Consider the following 17,100-nt stretch of genomic DNA (forward strand, 5'->3'; position numbering starts at 1 on the left):
GAACATGTGGCAGGGTGGCAGTTACAGCAAAATTGATCACATTTTCCAGTTCAGGGCGAGAGTAGGAAGCTACACAGACCATACTCGTACCGGAAACAAATGTCAGGGAAATGACATGACTGGGTGTGTGGCAAAGAATGTTTCACATATACCATTAAAAGACAAGTGTGGTTTGACCCATATGGATTCCCTCAGCGAGACATGTATTTGATGGAAGTGAGCACCGTCAATGGAGAAGTTGTTCAATGTGAAAAACAAGGTTGGCCGGGTGGAGGAAGGTCGCTGTGCATCGGAATTGGTTTGGCCGACAATGTAAAGAAGAATTGGAGGGGCTGCAGGCCATCCGGTGCGGGTGAAGTGCAGAGGGACTGGGCGTACTGGTGAGAGATGGAGATGTAAGGGTCTCAATGTCCTGGTTGGGTGGAATTATAGAAGAATTGTGTGTCCATGGGAAAAGGAGACGGCCATGGCCAAGAAATTGGAGAAGGTTAAAATGGTGAATGGTGTAGGAAGAGATTAGACAAAGAGAGAATAGTTAGAACTATAGGAATAAATAAGTTCCGTAGGGCAGGAACAGGTTTACATGATTGGTCTACTGGCGTTGCCGTATTGATGGATGTTTAAAAGGAGGTAGTAGGGGCTGTGCCAGATTAGTGCACGATGAGTTTGGAGGCCGTGGGGTGAAGATCTCCAGAGAAGATGAGGTCAGTGACAGTCTGGAAAAGGATGCCTTGATGTTCGGTGGTGAGACATAATCCGGGGGAGCAGGAGGAGATGTCTGAGAGTTTGTGTTTAGGCTCCACAAGGCAAAGGTCTATTCACCAAAAAACAACAGCAACTCCCTTGTGAGAAGGTTTAATTATAAAATCAGGGTTCGGCCTCAGAGAATTGAGTATTTCAAGTTGACGTGGACACAGATCAGAGTGAAACCAGGATGTACTTAATCACTCCTACTCTCCATCCTATCACAGATTTTCACCGTCCTGATCTTTTCATGCCCTCCTTTTCCCTGGCTCTGTCTTGGCTAAAAGTGGTTAATCACTAACATTTTAGATTTATGAAACAGTCACTGACATGAAACGATAACTTTGCTTTTCTTTCTACAGATGCTGCTTGACCTGCTGAGTGTTTACAGCATTTTCTGTTTTTAGTTATAATAATGTTCGCCCTCTGCTGGTAGACAATTGCCATTGCTGTAGTTATACTGCTGGAATAAGCATCGCCACCTGCTGGCGGATACGGCTCGGTACAGTCGCTTCAATGATTGAGTGGCCACTGCAGGCGAATAACTGACATTCTTGGCTTTTTGAATTAAAGTACAAAAACAGTGGCGGTGAAACTGATCAGGTTCTCCTGGTCTCCCGCCATACACCGCAATCTCCAGGGATAGGTGTACTGTGGTAAAACATCGTGCTGTGCCTAAAATTGTTGTATGTTTACTAAATGGAACATAATAAAGACATTAACATCGGCAAAGGCACAAATTTCAAATAAAATATTTAATAGATGTATTTTTTATTTTAAAATGCTAAGTACATCACCATACCCACTATGAGCGCGAGATCGGACCAGAGAGAAAGCAGCGCGACTGAGCAGCAGGTCTCCAAAGAGCATGAAATCGGGACCAGAGAATCATAGAAACATAGGAGCAGGCCATTCGGCCCTTCGAACCTGCACCAACATTCAATATGATCAGGGCTGATCATGCAACTTCAGTACCCCACTCCTGCCTTCTCTCCATACCTCCTGATCCCTTTAGCCGTAAGGGCCACATCTAACTCCCTTTTGAATATATCCACCGAACTGGACTCAAGAACTTTCTGTGGTAGAGAATTCCATAGGTTCACAATTCTCTGGGTGAAAAGGTTTCTCCTCATCCCTGTCCTAGCTGGCTTACGGCTTCTCCTTAGACTGTGACCCCTGGTTCTGGACTTCCCCAAAATAGTGAACATTCTTCCTGCATCTAACCTATCTAATCCTGTCAGAATTTTATATGTTTCTTTGAGATCCCCTCTCATTCTTCTAAATTCCAGTGAATATAAGCCTAGTCGATCAAGTCTTTCTTCATATGTCAGTCCTGCTATTCCGGGAATCGGTCTGGTGAACCTTCGCTGCACTCCCTCAATAGCAAGAATGTCCTTCCTCAGATTATGAGACCAAAACTGCACACAATACTCAAGGTGTGGTCTCAACAATGCTCTGAACATGCAACAAGACCTCCCTGCTCCTATACTCAAATCCTCACGCGGTGAAGGCCAACATGCCATTTGCTTTCTTTACTGTCTGCTGCACCTGCATGCCTACTTTCAATGACTGATGTACCATGACACCTTGGTCTTGTTGCACCTCACCTTTTACTATTCTGTCACCATCCAGATTTTAATCTGCCTTCCTGTTTTTGCCACCAAAGTGAATAATCTCACATTTATACATATAATACTGCATCTGCCATGCATTTGCCCACTCATCTAACCTGTCCAAGTCAACCTGCAGCCTCTTAGCATTCTCCTCACAGCTCACACTGCCACCCAGCTTAGTGTCATCTGCAAACTTAGAGATATTACATTCAATTCCATCGTCTATATCATTAATATATATTGTAAATAGCTGGAGTCCCAGCACTGAACCTTGTGGTACCCCACTAGTCACTGCCTGCCATTCTGAAAAGGAGCGTTTATTCTCTCTCCTTGCCTCCTTATTGCCAACCAGTTCTCTATCCACATCAATACATTACCCCCATTACAATGTGCATTAATTTTGCATGCTAATCTCTTGTGTGGGACCTTGTCAAAAACCTTTTGAAAGTCCAAATACAGCACATCCACTGGTTTTCCCTTATCCAATCTACTAGTTACATCCTCAAAAAATTCTAGAAGATTTGTCAAGCATGATTTCCCTCTAATAAATCCATGCTGACTTGGACCGATCCTATCACTGCTTTCCAAATGCGCTGCTTTTACATCTTTAATAATTGATGCCAACATGTTCCCCAATAACGATATCAGGCTAACCGGTCTATAATTCCCTGTTTTCTCTCTCACTCCTTTTTTAGAAAGTGTGGTTACATTAGCTACTCTCCAATCCATAGGTACTGATCCAGAGTTCATGGAATGTAGGAAAATGACCCCCAGTGCATCTACTATTTCTAGGGCCACTTCCTTAAGTACTCCGGAATGCAGACTATCAGGCCCTGTGGATTTATCAGCCTTCAATCCCATTAATTTCCCTAACTCCATTTCCTTACTAACAAGAATTCACTCAGTTCCATCAGTTCCCCCTTCTCGCTCGACCCTCGGTCCCCTAGTATTTCCAGGAGAAAGCACCGCTACACCCTGAGCAGCACCAACTGATCTGGGAGGATAAGATGCAGAAAGAATCAAAGTGTGACGTCACAGGGAAGTAGGGAAGTTATTGGCTGACCGGAGCAGAGGCGGCAGCGAGCAGGCAGAGAGCCAGGAGCAACTCAACACAAGAGTGACGTCGGCACAAGGGAAGGAGCTGATTGGTGAGTAGCTGATGAATATTTTTCTTGTCTTCTTGGGTAAAGTTTATTGCATAGTTTAGTTCATAGTCAATTGGCTCGAGGCATGGCAGGTCAGCTCAGTCCCGTGGAGTGTACATCCTCTGTCATGTGGGAACTCCTGGATACTTCACGTAGCCTGAATGACCACGGGTGCAGCAAGTGCCATCAGTGACAGCAACTTGAGCACTGCATTTTGAAACTGGAGCAGCGGCTGGAGTCAGCGCGGTGCATCCAGGAGGCTGGGTGGTATGTGCATAGCACGTTTCTAGAGGTGGTTACCCCACAGCTAAAGCGTTTCCAGCAGAGAGGAATTGGATGACCACCAGACAGAAGAAAAGGAAGGGCAGGTAGTATCAGGCGTCCCCAGAGTCCATCTCACTCTCCAACCAGTATTTTGTTCTGACTACTGGCGAGGGTGATGGTGCCTCTGAGGAGTGCAGCCAGATCCAAGTCCATGGCACCGCGGGTGGCTCAGCTGCACAGGGGAAAGCAAGAAGAATGGAATAGCAATAGTGGTAGGGGATTCCATAGTCAGGCGAGCAGACAGGCGTTTCTGCGGCCGCAGATGTAATTCCAGTATTCCTATTTCTTGTGTTCTTGTGTTCTTTTATGTTGCTCTCCGATGCCAGGATCAAGAATGTCACGGAGCAGCTGCAAGACCTTCTGGGAAGCGGGGGCGGGGGAGATGGTAAACAGCAAGAGGTCGTGGTCCACATTGGTAGCAATGACATAGGTAGAAAGAGGGATGAGGTTATGCTGGCAGAGCTTAGGGAGCTAGAAGAGATTAAAAAACAGGACATCCAAGGTAATAATCGCTGACTTACTGCTGGTCCCACGTTAGTGAATACAGAAATAGCAGGATAGAGAAGACAAATTTGTGGCTAGAGAGATGGTGCAAGCGGGAGGGTTTTAGATTCCTGAGGCATTGGAACCGTTTCTGGGAGATGTGGGACCTGTACAAGCCGGATGGGTTGTACCTCGACAGATCCGGGACCAGTTTCCTCATGGAAGGTTGCGGAGGGTTTAAATTAGCTTGGCAGGAGGATGGCAACCAGAGAATAAATTAAGTGGGGAGAGAAGCAAAGCTGGAATTGGCAGCAGAAAACTAGAAAGTGAATTTGGAGGACAGAGGAAACAAGGGCTGGAAAATAGATAACAGGAGAGTGTGGCACCACTAAATGGCACATACTTCAATACAAGGAGTATAGGGAATAAGGCAGATGAGCTGAGAGCACAGATCGAGTCTTGGGAGTACGTTTTATAGCTATTACTGAGACATGGCTGAAAGGTCAGGTATGGCAGCTCAACATTCATGGTTACAGGATGTTCAGAAGGGATAGAGAGTGTGGTAAAAAGGAGCAGATTCGCAGTATTAAGAAAAATAAACAATTACAGCTGGGAGAAGGATGATATGTTAGAGGGCTCATCAAATGAGGCCATATGAGTTGAATTGAAGAACAAAAAATGGGCGATCACTCTATTGGGAGTGTACTATAGATCCAAAACCATCAGAGAGAGATAGAAGAACAAATATGTGGTCAAAGTGCTGCACAGTGCAAAAACTATAGAGCTGTAATAGTGGGGAATTTCAACTACCCTAATATTAACTGGGAAAAAAAGCAGTGTGAATTTTACAGAAGGTGCGGAATTCCTAAAATGTATTGAGGAGAACTTCTTTAACAAGCCCAGCCCAACAAGGGAGAGGACGGTTCTGGACCTGGTTTTGGGGAATGAAGAGGGGCAGGTGGAAGAACATTTTGGTGCTAGTGATCAGAATTCCGTAAGATTTCTGGTATTTATGGAAAAGAACAAAGGTGGACCAGGAATAAAAGTTCTCAATTTGGGTAAAGCCAAATTTTCTGAGCTGAGATTGGATTTGGCCAAAGTGGACTGGAAACGGCTACTTGATATTAGTGTCAGAGCAGTAGGAGGCATTCAAGGAGGAGATCCTGAGGTTACAGCGTATGTTCCATTAAAAAAAGGGTGGGGCTAACAAATCTAGATCCCCCTGGATGTTGAGGGACATACAGTGTAAGATAAAAAGCAAATCGCAAGCTTATGACAAATAGCGAGGGCTCAATACTGCAGAAAATCTAGAGGAGTATAAGAAATGCAGGCGTGGTATTAAAAATATATATCAGGAAAGCAAAGGGGGAGCATGAAAGTATGTTGGCAAGTAAAATCGGGGAAAATACAAATATATTTTATAAATATATTAAGATTAACATAACTAGATAAATAGTGGGGCCTATTAGAGACCATGAAGGAAATCTGTATGTGGAGGTGGAAGATGTGCATATGATTCCCAATGAACACTTTGCATGTGTTTTCGCAAAATAGAGCGGTGATGCAGACTTTGCAATGAGGGAGGAAAGGTGTGAAATATTGGATGAGATAAATATAGTGAAAAAAGTAGTATTAAAGGGCTTAGGGGCTTTGAAAGTATAATCAATCCCGAGACCCTGATGAAATGTATCCAAGTCTGTTAAGTGAAGCAAAAGAGGAAATAGCAGAGGCTCTGATCTTCATTTTCCAGTTCTCGAGCGAGAGGTGTGGTGCCAGAGGACTGGAGGAATGCTAATGTTGTACCTTTGTTTAAAAATGGAGAAAGGGCTAGACCGAGTAATTACAGGCCAGTAGGCCTAACCTCAGTGGTGAGAAAATGATTGTGAACAATTCTGAGGGTAGCATAAATCTTCATTTGGAAAAACATGGATTAATCAAGGACATTCAGCATGGATTTGTTACGGGAATGCCGTGTCTGATTAACTTGGTTGAATTTTTCAAGGAGCTAACAAGGAGTGTCAATGAGTGCAGTGCATATAATGTAGGGTATATGGATTGTATCAAAGCTTTTGATAAGATCCCGCATGGCAGACTGGTCACGAAAGTAAAAGCCCATGGAATCTAGGGCAAAGTGGCACGTTAAATCCAAGATTGGCTCAGAGGCAGGATGTAAAGGGTAATGGTTGATGCGTGCCTTTGTGACTGGAATGCTGTATTCAGTGGGGTTCTGTAGCATTCAGTGTTGAGTCCCTTGCTTTTTATGTCGTATATTAAAGACTTGGACTTGACTGTTATGGATATGATTAAGAAGTTTACAGATTAAACTAAAATAGGCTGTATGGTTCATAAAGAAGAACAAAGCTGCAGACTTCAGGAAGATAACAAAGTACTGGTCATGTGGGCAGAACAGTAGCAAATGGAATTAAATCCGGATAAGTGTGAGTTAATGCATTTGGAGATGTCTAACCAGGCAAGGGAATACACACTGAATAGTAGGACATAAAAAGTGTAGAGGAACAAAGGGACCTTGGAGTGCAGGTTCACAGATCCCTGAAGGTAGCAGGCCAGGTAGATTTGGTTGTTAAGAAGGCATATTGCATACTTTCCTTTATTAATCGAGGCATGGAATACAAGAGCAAGGAGGTTATGCTTGAACTGCATAAAACATTGGTTAAGGCGCAGCTGGAGTACTGTGTGCAGTTCTGTTCACCTCATTTCAGGAAAGATGTGATTGCACTGGGAAAGGTGCAGAGGAGATTTACAAGAATATTGCTTGGACGAGAGAATTTAGTCTATGAGGAAAGATTGGTGATGCTGGTTGTGTTTGCTTTGGAACAGAGGAGGCTGAGGGGAGTGTATGAAATTATGAGTGACCTGGATAGAGAGGATAGAAAGGACCTACTTCCCTTATTGGAGGGGTCAGCAACCAGGGGGCATGGACTTTAATTAATTGGCGGGAGGTTTAGAGGAGATATCAGGGGAAATGTCTTTACCCAGAGAGTGGTGGTGGTCTGGAACTCACTGCATGAAAGGGTGGTAGAGGCAGAAAGCTCACCACATTTAAAAAATGGATGCGTTTATTTGTGCTGCCAAAATGGCCACCATGCTCCATCCTTAGTTTCTGAATGGTCCCCTTGGAGGATAACCCACATCCTGAAGTTTCACAGGAATGTGTAACTGGAACTGCCCATCCCAAGGTCTCACTGACTTTGCAAATTGTAACTCAATCCACTTTGACTTCCTGAAGTGACAGAGGACAGAGCTCCTCAGAAGACCACAAGGGCCGGCCAAAGTGCCTTACCCCAGGCCAAGTACTTCCCTCCCCCAACCAAAGTGCTTTATCCCAGTCCAAGTGCATGCCTCCCTCAGCGAAAGTGCCTTACCCCAGCCCAAGTGTATCCTCCCCCCCCACCCCGCGCCACACCATAGATGGGGCATTGTGTATGGAATGTTAACAGGTTTGTTGGGTATGAAGTGAATAGTGACAGTGTCGTGACTTCTGGATATCATCCACTCCAACCATGTCCATTTTAGGGGATTGGAAGAACGTCAGTTCTCTCTACCCCCTCCGACACCACCCGCGCCGCAACCCCCCACCCCGAACCCCGCGCCCCTCATCACCAGTGCCTCACTCTGTCTCCCCCCAGCGGCTCTCCCTCTCTTCACCCCCTCTCTCCTCTTCTCTCTCTCTCTCTCTCTCTCTCTCTCTCTCCCAGCCTCTATCTCTCCCCGCAACCTTCGGGTCCAGGACCGCCGCCATCGCCCCCCCACCCGAGCCCCCATCGCTATCGGGTCCTGGACGGACGCCAGCGCCCCGCCATCACCGGGCCTACGCCGAGGGGTGTGGGGTGTGGGGAGAGACGGAACCTCAGGTCCTGCTGCTCGACACCACGCGCATGGAGTGATTCGGGCCGGGAGGAGGGCGGAGCTTGTCGCCTGTTGGTCAAAAAAGTGCAGTACGGAGAGGGGGCGTGGCTTGCCGGGCGTCTATCTGTCAAAACAATTGAAGTACGAATAGTTAGTCCCTTAAAAATACTTGGATGTGCACTTAAAGTGCCGTTAACCTACAGGACTGTGGACCAAGAGCTGGAAAGTGGGTTTAGGCTGGATAGCTCTTGGTCTGCCGGTGCTGACACAATGGGCCGAAATGGCCTCCTCCTGTGCTGTAAATTTCTATTATTCTATGAGACTGCAGCAGTCTCGGTACATCGAACACAGGGAACAGTTAGAATAAAATAAGTTTAAACGGAGATAAAAACAAACCCCCCGCGGGGTCTGAACCTCATTAAATGGAATATGAAAAAGTGAAACGCTTACAAAATGAAGTTCCTGAAAACCATTCATTAATAAGCATAGGTTAGGTTAAATACTGCCGAAATACCAGCGGAATAACGGTGGTAGCGGTATTTCATGAATTTCCAGCCCTTAATCTCTGTTACACAGTTGATTAATCCACTCAGAGCAGTGTCTCACAGTATTAATATAGATAGAACAATGATCCAAAATGTATTATTTCTCTTTTACAATTTTTAATAACGCAGAACACAGCCACTTTCAGACAATATATACGAAAAAGCTAAATCTAGTTATTTCAGTAAGAAATAATATGACAATTGGTTAAGAAAAGGGATGTTTATGCCGTGATGAGAAGCACATTCAGCATGTTCACACTGTTGGAAACGTTAATGGACATTCTCTCAGATTTAACACAGAATATTTCCCGCTAATCTGTGTCACGCCTCGGACATCTCATCGTTGAGTTTACCTTGAAGTTTACCTGAATTGGAAAAAAAAAACACTGAAAGAGAGGATTAAAACAATTCGCCCCAACACACGATACAATCAAATATGGACTTATTTCACTACTCAGAATATTCCCTCCGATATTTCAATTCAATTAGCCTTTTATTTAAATAATAAATTACCACTTTCTCGCTCATAGTTTTAGTATAATTTGCCGGTAAACACACACCCCACAATCACAGAACTGAATTAATTACATAAAATAAAATAAGCCTTTTACTGTATCAGTAAATACACAGCATTTTCTCACTAATAGTTTCAGAATCTGTATCAGTTACTGAAACACACTTCCCATAATCACACAGTAGAAACCACCATAGAAACATAGAAAATCGGCGCAGGATTAGGCCATTCGGTCCTTCGAGCCTGCACCACCATTCAATATGATCATGGCTGGTCATGCAACTTCAATATGCCACTTCTGCTTTCTGTCCATACCCAGTGCTCCCTTTAGGCATAAGGACCACATCTAATACCCTTTTGAATATATCCAACGGACTGGACACAACAACTTTGTGTGGTAGAGAATTCCATAGGTACACAATTCTCTGGGTGAAAAAGTTTCTCCTCATCTCGGTCCTAGATGGCTTACCCCTTATCCTTAAACTGGGACCCCTCGTTCTGGACTTCGCCAACATCAGGAACATTCTTCCTGCATCTAACCTGTCCAATACTGTCATAATGTTATATGCTTCTACGAGCTCCCCTTTCATTCTTCTCAATTCCAGTGAATATAATCCTAGTCGATGTAGTCTTTCTTCATATGTCAGTCCTCTCATCCCGTGAATCAGTCTGGTGAACCTTTGCTGCACTCGCTCAATAGCAAGAATGTCCTTCTTCAGATTAGGTGACTAAAACTGAACACAATACTCAAGGTGTGGTCTCATCAAGGCCCTGTACAACTGCAGTAAGACCTCCCTGCTCCTATACTCAAGTCCTCTCTCTATGATGGCCAACATGCCATTTGCTTTCTTTACTGCCTGGTGTACCTGCACGCCTACTTTCAATGACTGATGTACTATGACACCCAGGTCTTGTTGCACCTCCCCTTTTACTAATTTGTCATCATTCAGATAATCTGTCTTCCTGTTTTTGCCACAAAAGTAGATAACCTCAAATTTATCCACATTATACTGCATCTGCCATGCATTTGCCTACTCACTTAACCTGTCCAAGTCACCCTGCAGCCTCTCAGCATCCTTAGCATAGCTGTCGATCTGGAGTCACATGTAGGCCAGACCGGGTAAGGACAGCATATTTCCTTCCATCAAGGACATTCGTTAACCAGATGGGTTTTTACGACAATCCGATAGTTTTATGATTACCATTACTGATACTGTTACTGATACTCCGCTTTACCACACAGCAGAAACCACCACGATCGGGACTCTTCCCCAGCACTGCGACACAAACAAAGGATCTATCTTAAAACATTGCTCTTACAGGGTTGAAGTAGATGTATAATTTTGAACCACTCAGTCTCTGCGCATCGGTGGTGGAATGTCCAGAGTTGTGAACGTGTCACGGTGAATATCGTCATTGTTACCAGGAGTGCCAGGAACTGGTAAACTGGGATCAGAGCGGGTCTGAGAGCTGTACACTGTTGAGGGAGACAGATTATTGATTAATGATAGCATTAATACCGGCATTAGTGCGGGTCTGACAATAGTATACTGTGAGAGTGACAGATTATGGATCAATAATAGCATTAAAACTCGTATGAGTGTGGGTCATTTACTTGTGGCAATTGCGTGAAGGGACTGGACTTTGTTGATCTGTGAGTGGGAGAAAATTGTTTTCTACCCACACTCCCGTGCTGCGTTTTACCGTTGGGTGACAGCAAATGAGGTGCATCTAAGATCAGAGAATCAGGTGGTTCAGTTCGCGCCCTGGAATGATTCCTGATGCGTGTATTTACAAGGGAGATATTACACACTGAACAACATCAGCATCTCTTTGGTAGGACATCTATTTTCTAGCACACGTCATTTCCTGAAATCAAAATATCAACTTAAATCAAGCACCGCTCCAAGTCATCGCGAATTGAAACTGAAGTTAATACAACGTCGTCCATTCCTCCCCAGGGGGCTGATGACTGCACGAATATCAGAGATTCAACTCAATGTCCATTACCAAAAGTGGTTCGCTAGCACCTCTACTGAGCGGACAGTTCGAGTCCTGAAGGACATAGCTGCCAGCCTGGGCTTGCAGCATTTGGTGAGAGAACCAACACGAGGGAAAACCCTATTTGACCTCGTCCTCACCAATCTAACTGTCGCAGAGGCAGCTGTCCATGACACTACTGTTAAGAGTGAGCACCAGCCAGTCATCATGGAGACACATTTCAGTCTTCACACTGAGGACATCCTCCATCGTGTTGTGATGCACTACCACGTGTTGAATCGGATAGATTTAGAACAGGTGTGGCAGCTCAAAACTGGGTCTTCCATGAGGTGCTGTGGGTCATCATCAGCAGCAGAATTGTATAACACCACAATCTGTATCATCCATATCCCCATCATTGATGATGGTGGAGCCCAGCTCGCGAGTGCAAAAGACAAGGATGAAGGAGTTGGAAGCTTCTTCAGCCAAAAGTGCTGAGTGCATGATCCATGTCAGCCAGCTCCTGACATCCCCACTATCAAGGAGGTCAGTCTGAAACCAATTTGATTCATTCCAAGAAAGGACTGAGCGCAATGGATATAGCAACAGCTATGGGCTCTGAAAACATCTCATGCTGAACAGAGGTATTCCAGAACTAGCCCCGCCTATAGCCAAGTTGTTCCAGTGCAGCTGCAACATTGGAATTGAAACATAGAAAGATAGAAAATAGATTCAGGAGTAGGCCATTCGGCCCTTTGAACCTGCACCACCATTCAATAAGATCATGGCTGATCATTCACCTCAGTACCCCTTTCCTGCTTTCTCTCCATACCTCTTGATCTCTTTAGCCGTAAGTGCCATATCCAACTCTCTCTTGAATATATCTAACGAACTGGCATCAACAACTCTCTGTGGAAGAGAATTCCACAGGTTAACAACTCTGAGTGAAGAAGTTTCTCCTCATCTCGGTCCTAAATGGCTTACCCCTTATCCTTAGACTGTGACCCCTGGTTCTGGACTCCCCCAACATCGGAAACATACTTCCTGCATCCAACCTGTCCAGTTCCATCTGAATTGTATGTTTCTATTAGATCCCCTGTCATTCTTCTAAACTCCAGTGAATATAGGCCCAGTCGATCCAGTCTCTCCTCATATATCAGTCCTGCCATACCGGGAATCAGGCTGGTGAACCTTCGCTGCACTCCCTCAATAGCAAGAACGTCCTTCCTCAGATTAGGAGACCAAAACTGAACACAATATTTCACATGAGGCCTCACCAATGCCATGTATAGCTGCAGCAAGACGTACCTGCTCCTATACTCAAATCCGCTAGCTTTGAAGGCCAACATGCAATTTGCCTTCTTCACCGCCTGCTGCACCTGCATGCCAACCTTCAATGACTGATGTACCATGACACACAGGTCTCATTGCACCTCCCGTTTTCCTAATCTGCTGCCATTCAGATAATATTCTGCCTTCATGTTTTTGCCACCAAAATGGATAACCTCACATTTATCAATGATATACTGCATCTGCCATGCATTTGCCCATACACCTAACCTGTCCAAGCCACCCTGCAGCCCCTTAGCTTCATGCTCACAGCTCAGACCGCCACCCAGTTTAGTGTCACCTGCAGACTTGGAGATATTACTCTCAATTCCTTCATCTAAATCATTGATGTATATTGCAACTAGCTAGGTCCCAGCACTGAGCCCTAGCCACCCCACTAGTCACTGCCTGCCATTGTGAAAAGGACCCGTTTATCCCGACTCTCTGCTTCACGTCTGCCAACCAGTTGTCTGTCCACATCAATACCTTACCCCTAATAGCATGTGCTTTAATTTTACACACCAATCTCTTGTGTGGGACCTTGTCAAAAGCCTTTTGAAAATCCAAATACACCACACCCACTGGTTGTCTCTTGTCTGCTCTACTAGGTACATCCTCAAAACATTATTGTAGATTTGTCAAGTATAATTTCCCTTCCATAAATCCATGCTGACTTGGATAGATCCTGCCACTGCTTTCCAAATGCGCAGCTATTTAATCTTTAATAATGGTTTCCAATATTTCCGCACTACTAATGTCAGGCTAACCGGTCTATAATTCCCCATTTTCTCTCTCCCTCCTTTCTTAAAACGTGGCGTTACATTAGCTATCCTCCAGTTCATAAGAACTGATCCAGAGTCGATACACTATTGAAACTGATCACCAATGCATCCACTATTTCTACGGCCACTTCCTTAAGAACTCTGGGTTGCAGACTATCAGGCCCTGGGGATTTATCGGTCTTCCATCCCATCAATTTTCCTAACACAATTTCCTGACTATTAAGGATTTCCTTCAGTTCTTCCTTCTCGCTAGACCCTCAGTCCTCTAGTATTTCCGGAATGTTATTTGTGTCTTCCCTCTTGAAGACCGAACCAAAGTAGGTGTTCAATTGGTCTGCCCTTTCTTTGTTCCCCATTATAAATTCACCTGATTCTGACTGCAAGGGACCTACTTATGTCTTCACTAATTTTTTTCTCTTCACATATTTATAGAAGCATTTGCAATCAGTTTTTATGTTCCCTGCAAGATTCCTCTCATACTCTATTTTCCCCCTCCTAATTAAACCCTTTGTCCGCCTCTGCTGAATTCTAAATTTCTCCCTGTCCTCAGGTTTGCTGCATTTTCTGGCCCATTTATATGCCTCTTCCTTGGATTTAACAATATCCCTAATTTCTCTTGTTAGCCACGGTTGGGCCACCTTCCCCGTTTTCTTTTTACTCCAGACATGGATTATAATTGTTGATGTTCATCCATGTGATCTTTAAATGTTTGCCATTGCCTATCCACCGTCAACCCTTTAAGTATCATTCGCCAGTCTATTCTAGCCATTTCACGTCTCATACCATCGAAGTTACCTTTCCTTAAGTTCAGGACACTAGTCTCTGAATTAACTGTGTCACTCTCCATTTTAATAAATAATTCTACCATATTATGGTCTGTCTCCCCCAACGGGCCTCGCACAAAAAGATTGCTTATTAGGCCTTTCTTGTTACACATCATGCAGAGTCGGATGGCCAGCCCTCTCGTTGGTTCCTCGACATATTGGTCCAGAAAACCATCCCCAATACACTCCAGGAAATCCTTCTCTACCGCACTGCTGCCAGTTTGGTTAGCTATCTGAAAATGTAGAATACTTCATAGGTATGCTTTGTCCACAACAAGCAGGAAATATCACACCTGACCAATTACATCTCCATCAGTTTACACTGAATCATCAGCAAAGTGATGGAAGGTGTGGTCCACATTGCCTGCCGTTGCCTACTCACCGGTGCTCAATTTGAGTTCTGCTGGGAGCATTCTGTTCCAGAACTCATTACAGCCTGAGTCCAAACATGGACAAAAGTGTTGAATTCCAGAGGGGATGTAAGTGTGGCTGCCCTTTACTTCAAGGCAGCTTTGGAATGAGCCTGAGTAAAATTTAAGTCAAGTCAACGGAATTCAGAGGAAAATTTTCCACTGAGTTCATTGAGTCATATTTATACAATGAAGAAACCATCCTGCGACCCTTACTGGCATCTTCCTTCTGAGCACAGTCATGTTGAGCTGGCGGTGAGGAACGACAGTCGAACAGAAAGGACTCACGTCTGGTGCAATTCACCTCATCCAGCCAGATAACATCGTCACCCTGGGCAAATGTGACCCCTCCTACGGCCAATAGAGCGGGCCACAACCCAGCTCTCTGCAGACAACATTGGCATCCAGGAGTCATCACACACCGTGCCCCAGCTTTTATTGGATAATATCTCCTCTCTCCCGGAGCACTTGGTGTTGCCTCCAACCAGGCGCAAGGGTTGGCCCGCGTCTATCAAAGGAAATCATTGATTGTTATGTATTTAGTACAAGCCAGGAACACAAGTCAGATAGTTAGTATAATGAATGGAGGGAAGCACCTGGTGAATGTCTATGTTTAGAACCAGATTCTGGAATGCAGACGCTTGAACTGTGGGATCTCTCCAGCACTCGGGCTTCTGTTGAGAAGAGAAACATGCTGACTGTATTAGTCCTCAAAATATTTTGAATGACACCCGCACCTTGACAGGTTCGTTGAGTTACCTGAACAAACAACACCTGCATCCTCCCCGTGATGACAGTTGGATTCACCCCACGGGTCAGACTGACACTGCCAAAGGGTCGACTCGTGTGAATTACATTCCATCTCATCGAGCCAAATGGGTCCGGATCCCGCTCCGAATGACCAAGTGTCATACTGAATAGATAGGAGGGGGCCGCACTGTAACTGTTTACAGATCACTTCTGCATCATGTAGATCCAGTTTTTCCGAGCACACAGTTCCCCAGGTCCCATTGTAGAACACTTCCACTCTGCCCTCACAGCGATGCTTTCCTTTCACCAGCCGCATCTCTTTGTGCTCTGTCAATTGAACAAGAAATGCCCATGTTGTACGTTTGATAACTTGTTGTGTGGCGTTGATTGACTGTCGGTAATTATGTTTGAAATAATCCCGGTAAAGCCTCCCGTATAACACGTTAGCAAATTAGCAGATTGAAAGCGGTTTTACCTGAACACAGCACCCTCACATCTTCTTTATGAGAACAGTCGTGGTTACCCCACCCTGCTGAGGGACATTCCCAGAGAAACGATTCGTTACCCGAACAGTTCAGCTCACCCAACCAAATATGACCTGAGCCGAGTCCACAAGAAGCAGGAAGTGACACGTTCAACGCATTTCCGCAACCCAGCTGTCTACAAACCACGTCAGCGTCGGCCAGGTACCAGGAATCATCACAAACTGAGCCCCAGGTTCCATTGTAATAAACCTCCACTCGCCCAGCACATGCGCTTCCACCGTCCGACAGTCTTAGCTGCACGTGTTCTGTTGGACAACAATACAGTAGGATTATACTTCCAATACATATTAAGGTCAAGACTCAATCCAAACATTGCTTGTTCTCCCGCTAAAAAAATCCGAATTGTTCTTCATGCCGCTCAGATAGCTAATTGAAACGAGACCCAAGAACATCTGTTTACTTTTACATACTGCACAGATACAGAGACGCGTAGAATAATAGAAATTTACGGCACAGAAGGAGGCTATTCGAAGCATCATGCCTTTGCCAGCCAACAAAGATTTATCCAGCCTAATCCTACTGTCCAGCTATTGGTCCATAGCCTTGTACGTTACAGCACATCAAGTGCATACCAAGTACTTTATGGATGTTTGGGCGATTCGGCCTCTACCACAATGTGAGTTCCAGAACTCCACCACCCTCTGGGTAAAGAACGTTCTTATCAACTTCCTTCTAATCCTTCTAACAATTATTTTCAATCTATGCCCACTGTATATTTACCTCTCAGCTAGACGAAATAGCTCCTTCAGATCCACTCTATCTAGGCCGCTCAATTTTGTACACACCTCAAACACGTATTCTCCAGCCTCCTTTGCTTCAAAAAAAAACTCCTGCTTATCCAATCATACCTCGTAGCTAAAATCCTCTAGTTCCAACAACGGCCTCGGTAATCTCCTCTGTAGCGTCTCTACTGCAAGCACAGCTTTCCGATAATTTGGTTACCAGAACTGTATACAATATTATAGCTGTGGCCTAAACAGTGTTTTCTGCAAGTCAAGCATACCTGGCGACCCTCGATGACGCCGAGGCGCATAGAAAGTGCATTGTCTGCCCTCCAGGCCACCATATCAAGTAACTGCAAAGAGACACTCGATTATTCAAACTCGAAACACCAGGGCTGGTTTGATGAGAATGACCAGGAGGTCCAAGAGCGAATAAACCACAAGCTGGGGTATCTCTGAACCTAAAGCAACAGCCCAACTCGAGACCAACAAAGCAGCGCAGACGGCTGAAGGCCAACGTCCA

The 17,100-nt window shown here is 44.9% G+C and overlaps 1 protein-coding gene and 1 long non-coding RNA gene across 2 annotated transcripts in view; one reads left to right on the top strand and one right to left on the bottom strand.

Moving 5' to 3' along the window:
* LOC139234959 (uncharacterized) overlaps nucleotides 1-1,408 on the top strand; it is a 131,567-nt gene extending 130,159 nt beyond the window's left edge. Inside the window, exon 3 of the long non-coding RNA XR_011588374.1 lies at nucleotides 1,107-1,408. This is a non-coding gene — a long non-coding RNA (uncharacterized lncRNA). The remainder of the gene's footprint in view (nucleotides 1-1,106) is intronic.
* A 7,454-nt stretch (nucleotides 1,409-8,862) lies between these two features.
* Nucleotides 8,863-17,100, bottom strand: part of LOC139234956 (scavenger receptor cysteine-rich domain-containing protein DMBT1-like) — a 31,219-nt gene continuing 22,981 nt past the window's right edge. The window contains exons 6-10 of the mRNA XM_070865945.1: nucleotides 15,786-16,100; nucleotides 15,320-15,637; nucleotides 15,157-15,234; nucleotides 10,556-10,712; nucleotides 8,863-9,086 (exon numbers count right to left, since the gene is read on the bottom strand). Of these exons, the coding sequence (XP_070722046.1) occupies nucleotides 10,588-10,712; nucleotides 15,157-15,234; nucleotides 15,320-15,637; nucleotides 15,786-16,100 (836 nt within the window). The 3' untranslated portion in view covers nucleotides 8,863-9,086; nucleotides 10,556-10,587. The remainder of the gene's footprint in view (nucleotides 9,087-10,555; nucleotides 10,713-15,156; nucleotides 15,235-15,319; nucleotides 15,638-15,785; nucleotides 16,101-17,100) is intronic.

The sequence above is a fragment of the Pristiophorus japonicus genome, chromosome 22 (assembly GCF_044704955.1).
Source record: "Pristiophorus japonicus isolate sPriJap1 chromosome 22, sPriJap1.hap1, whole genome shotgun sequence".
Lineage (NCBI taxonomy): Eukaryota > Metazoa > Chordata > Chondrichthyes > Pristiophoridae > Pristiophorus > Pristiophorus japonicus.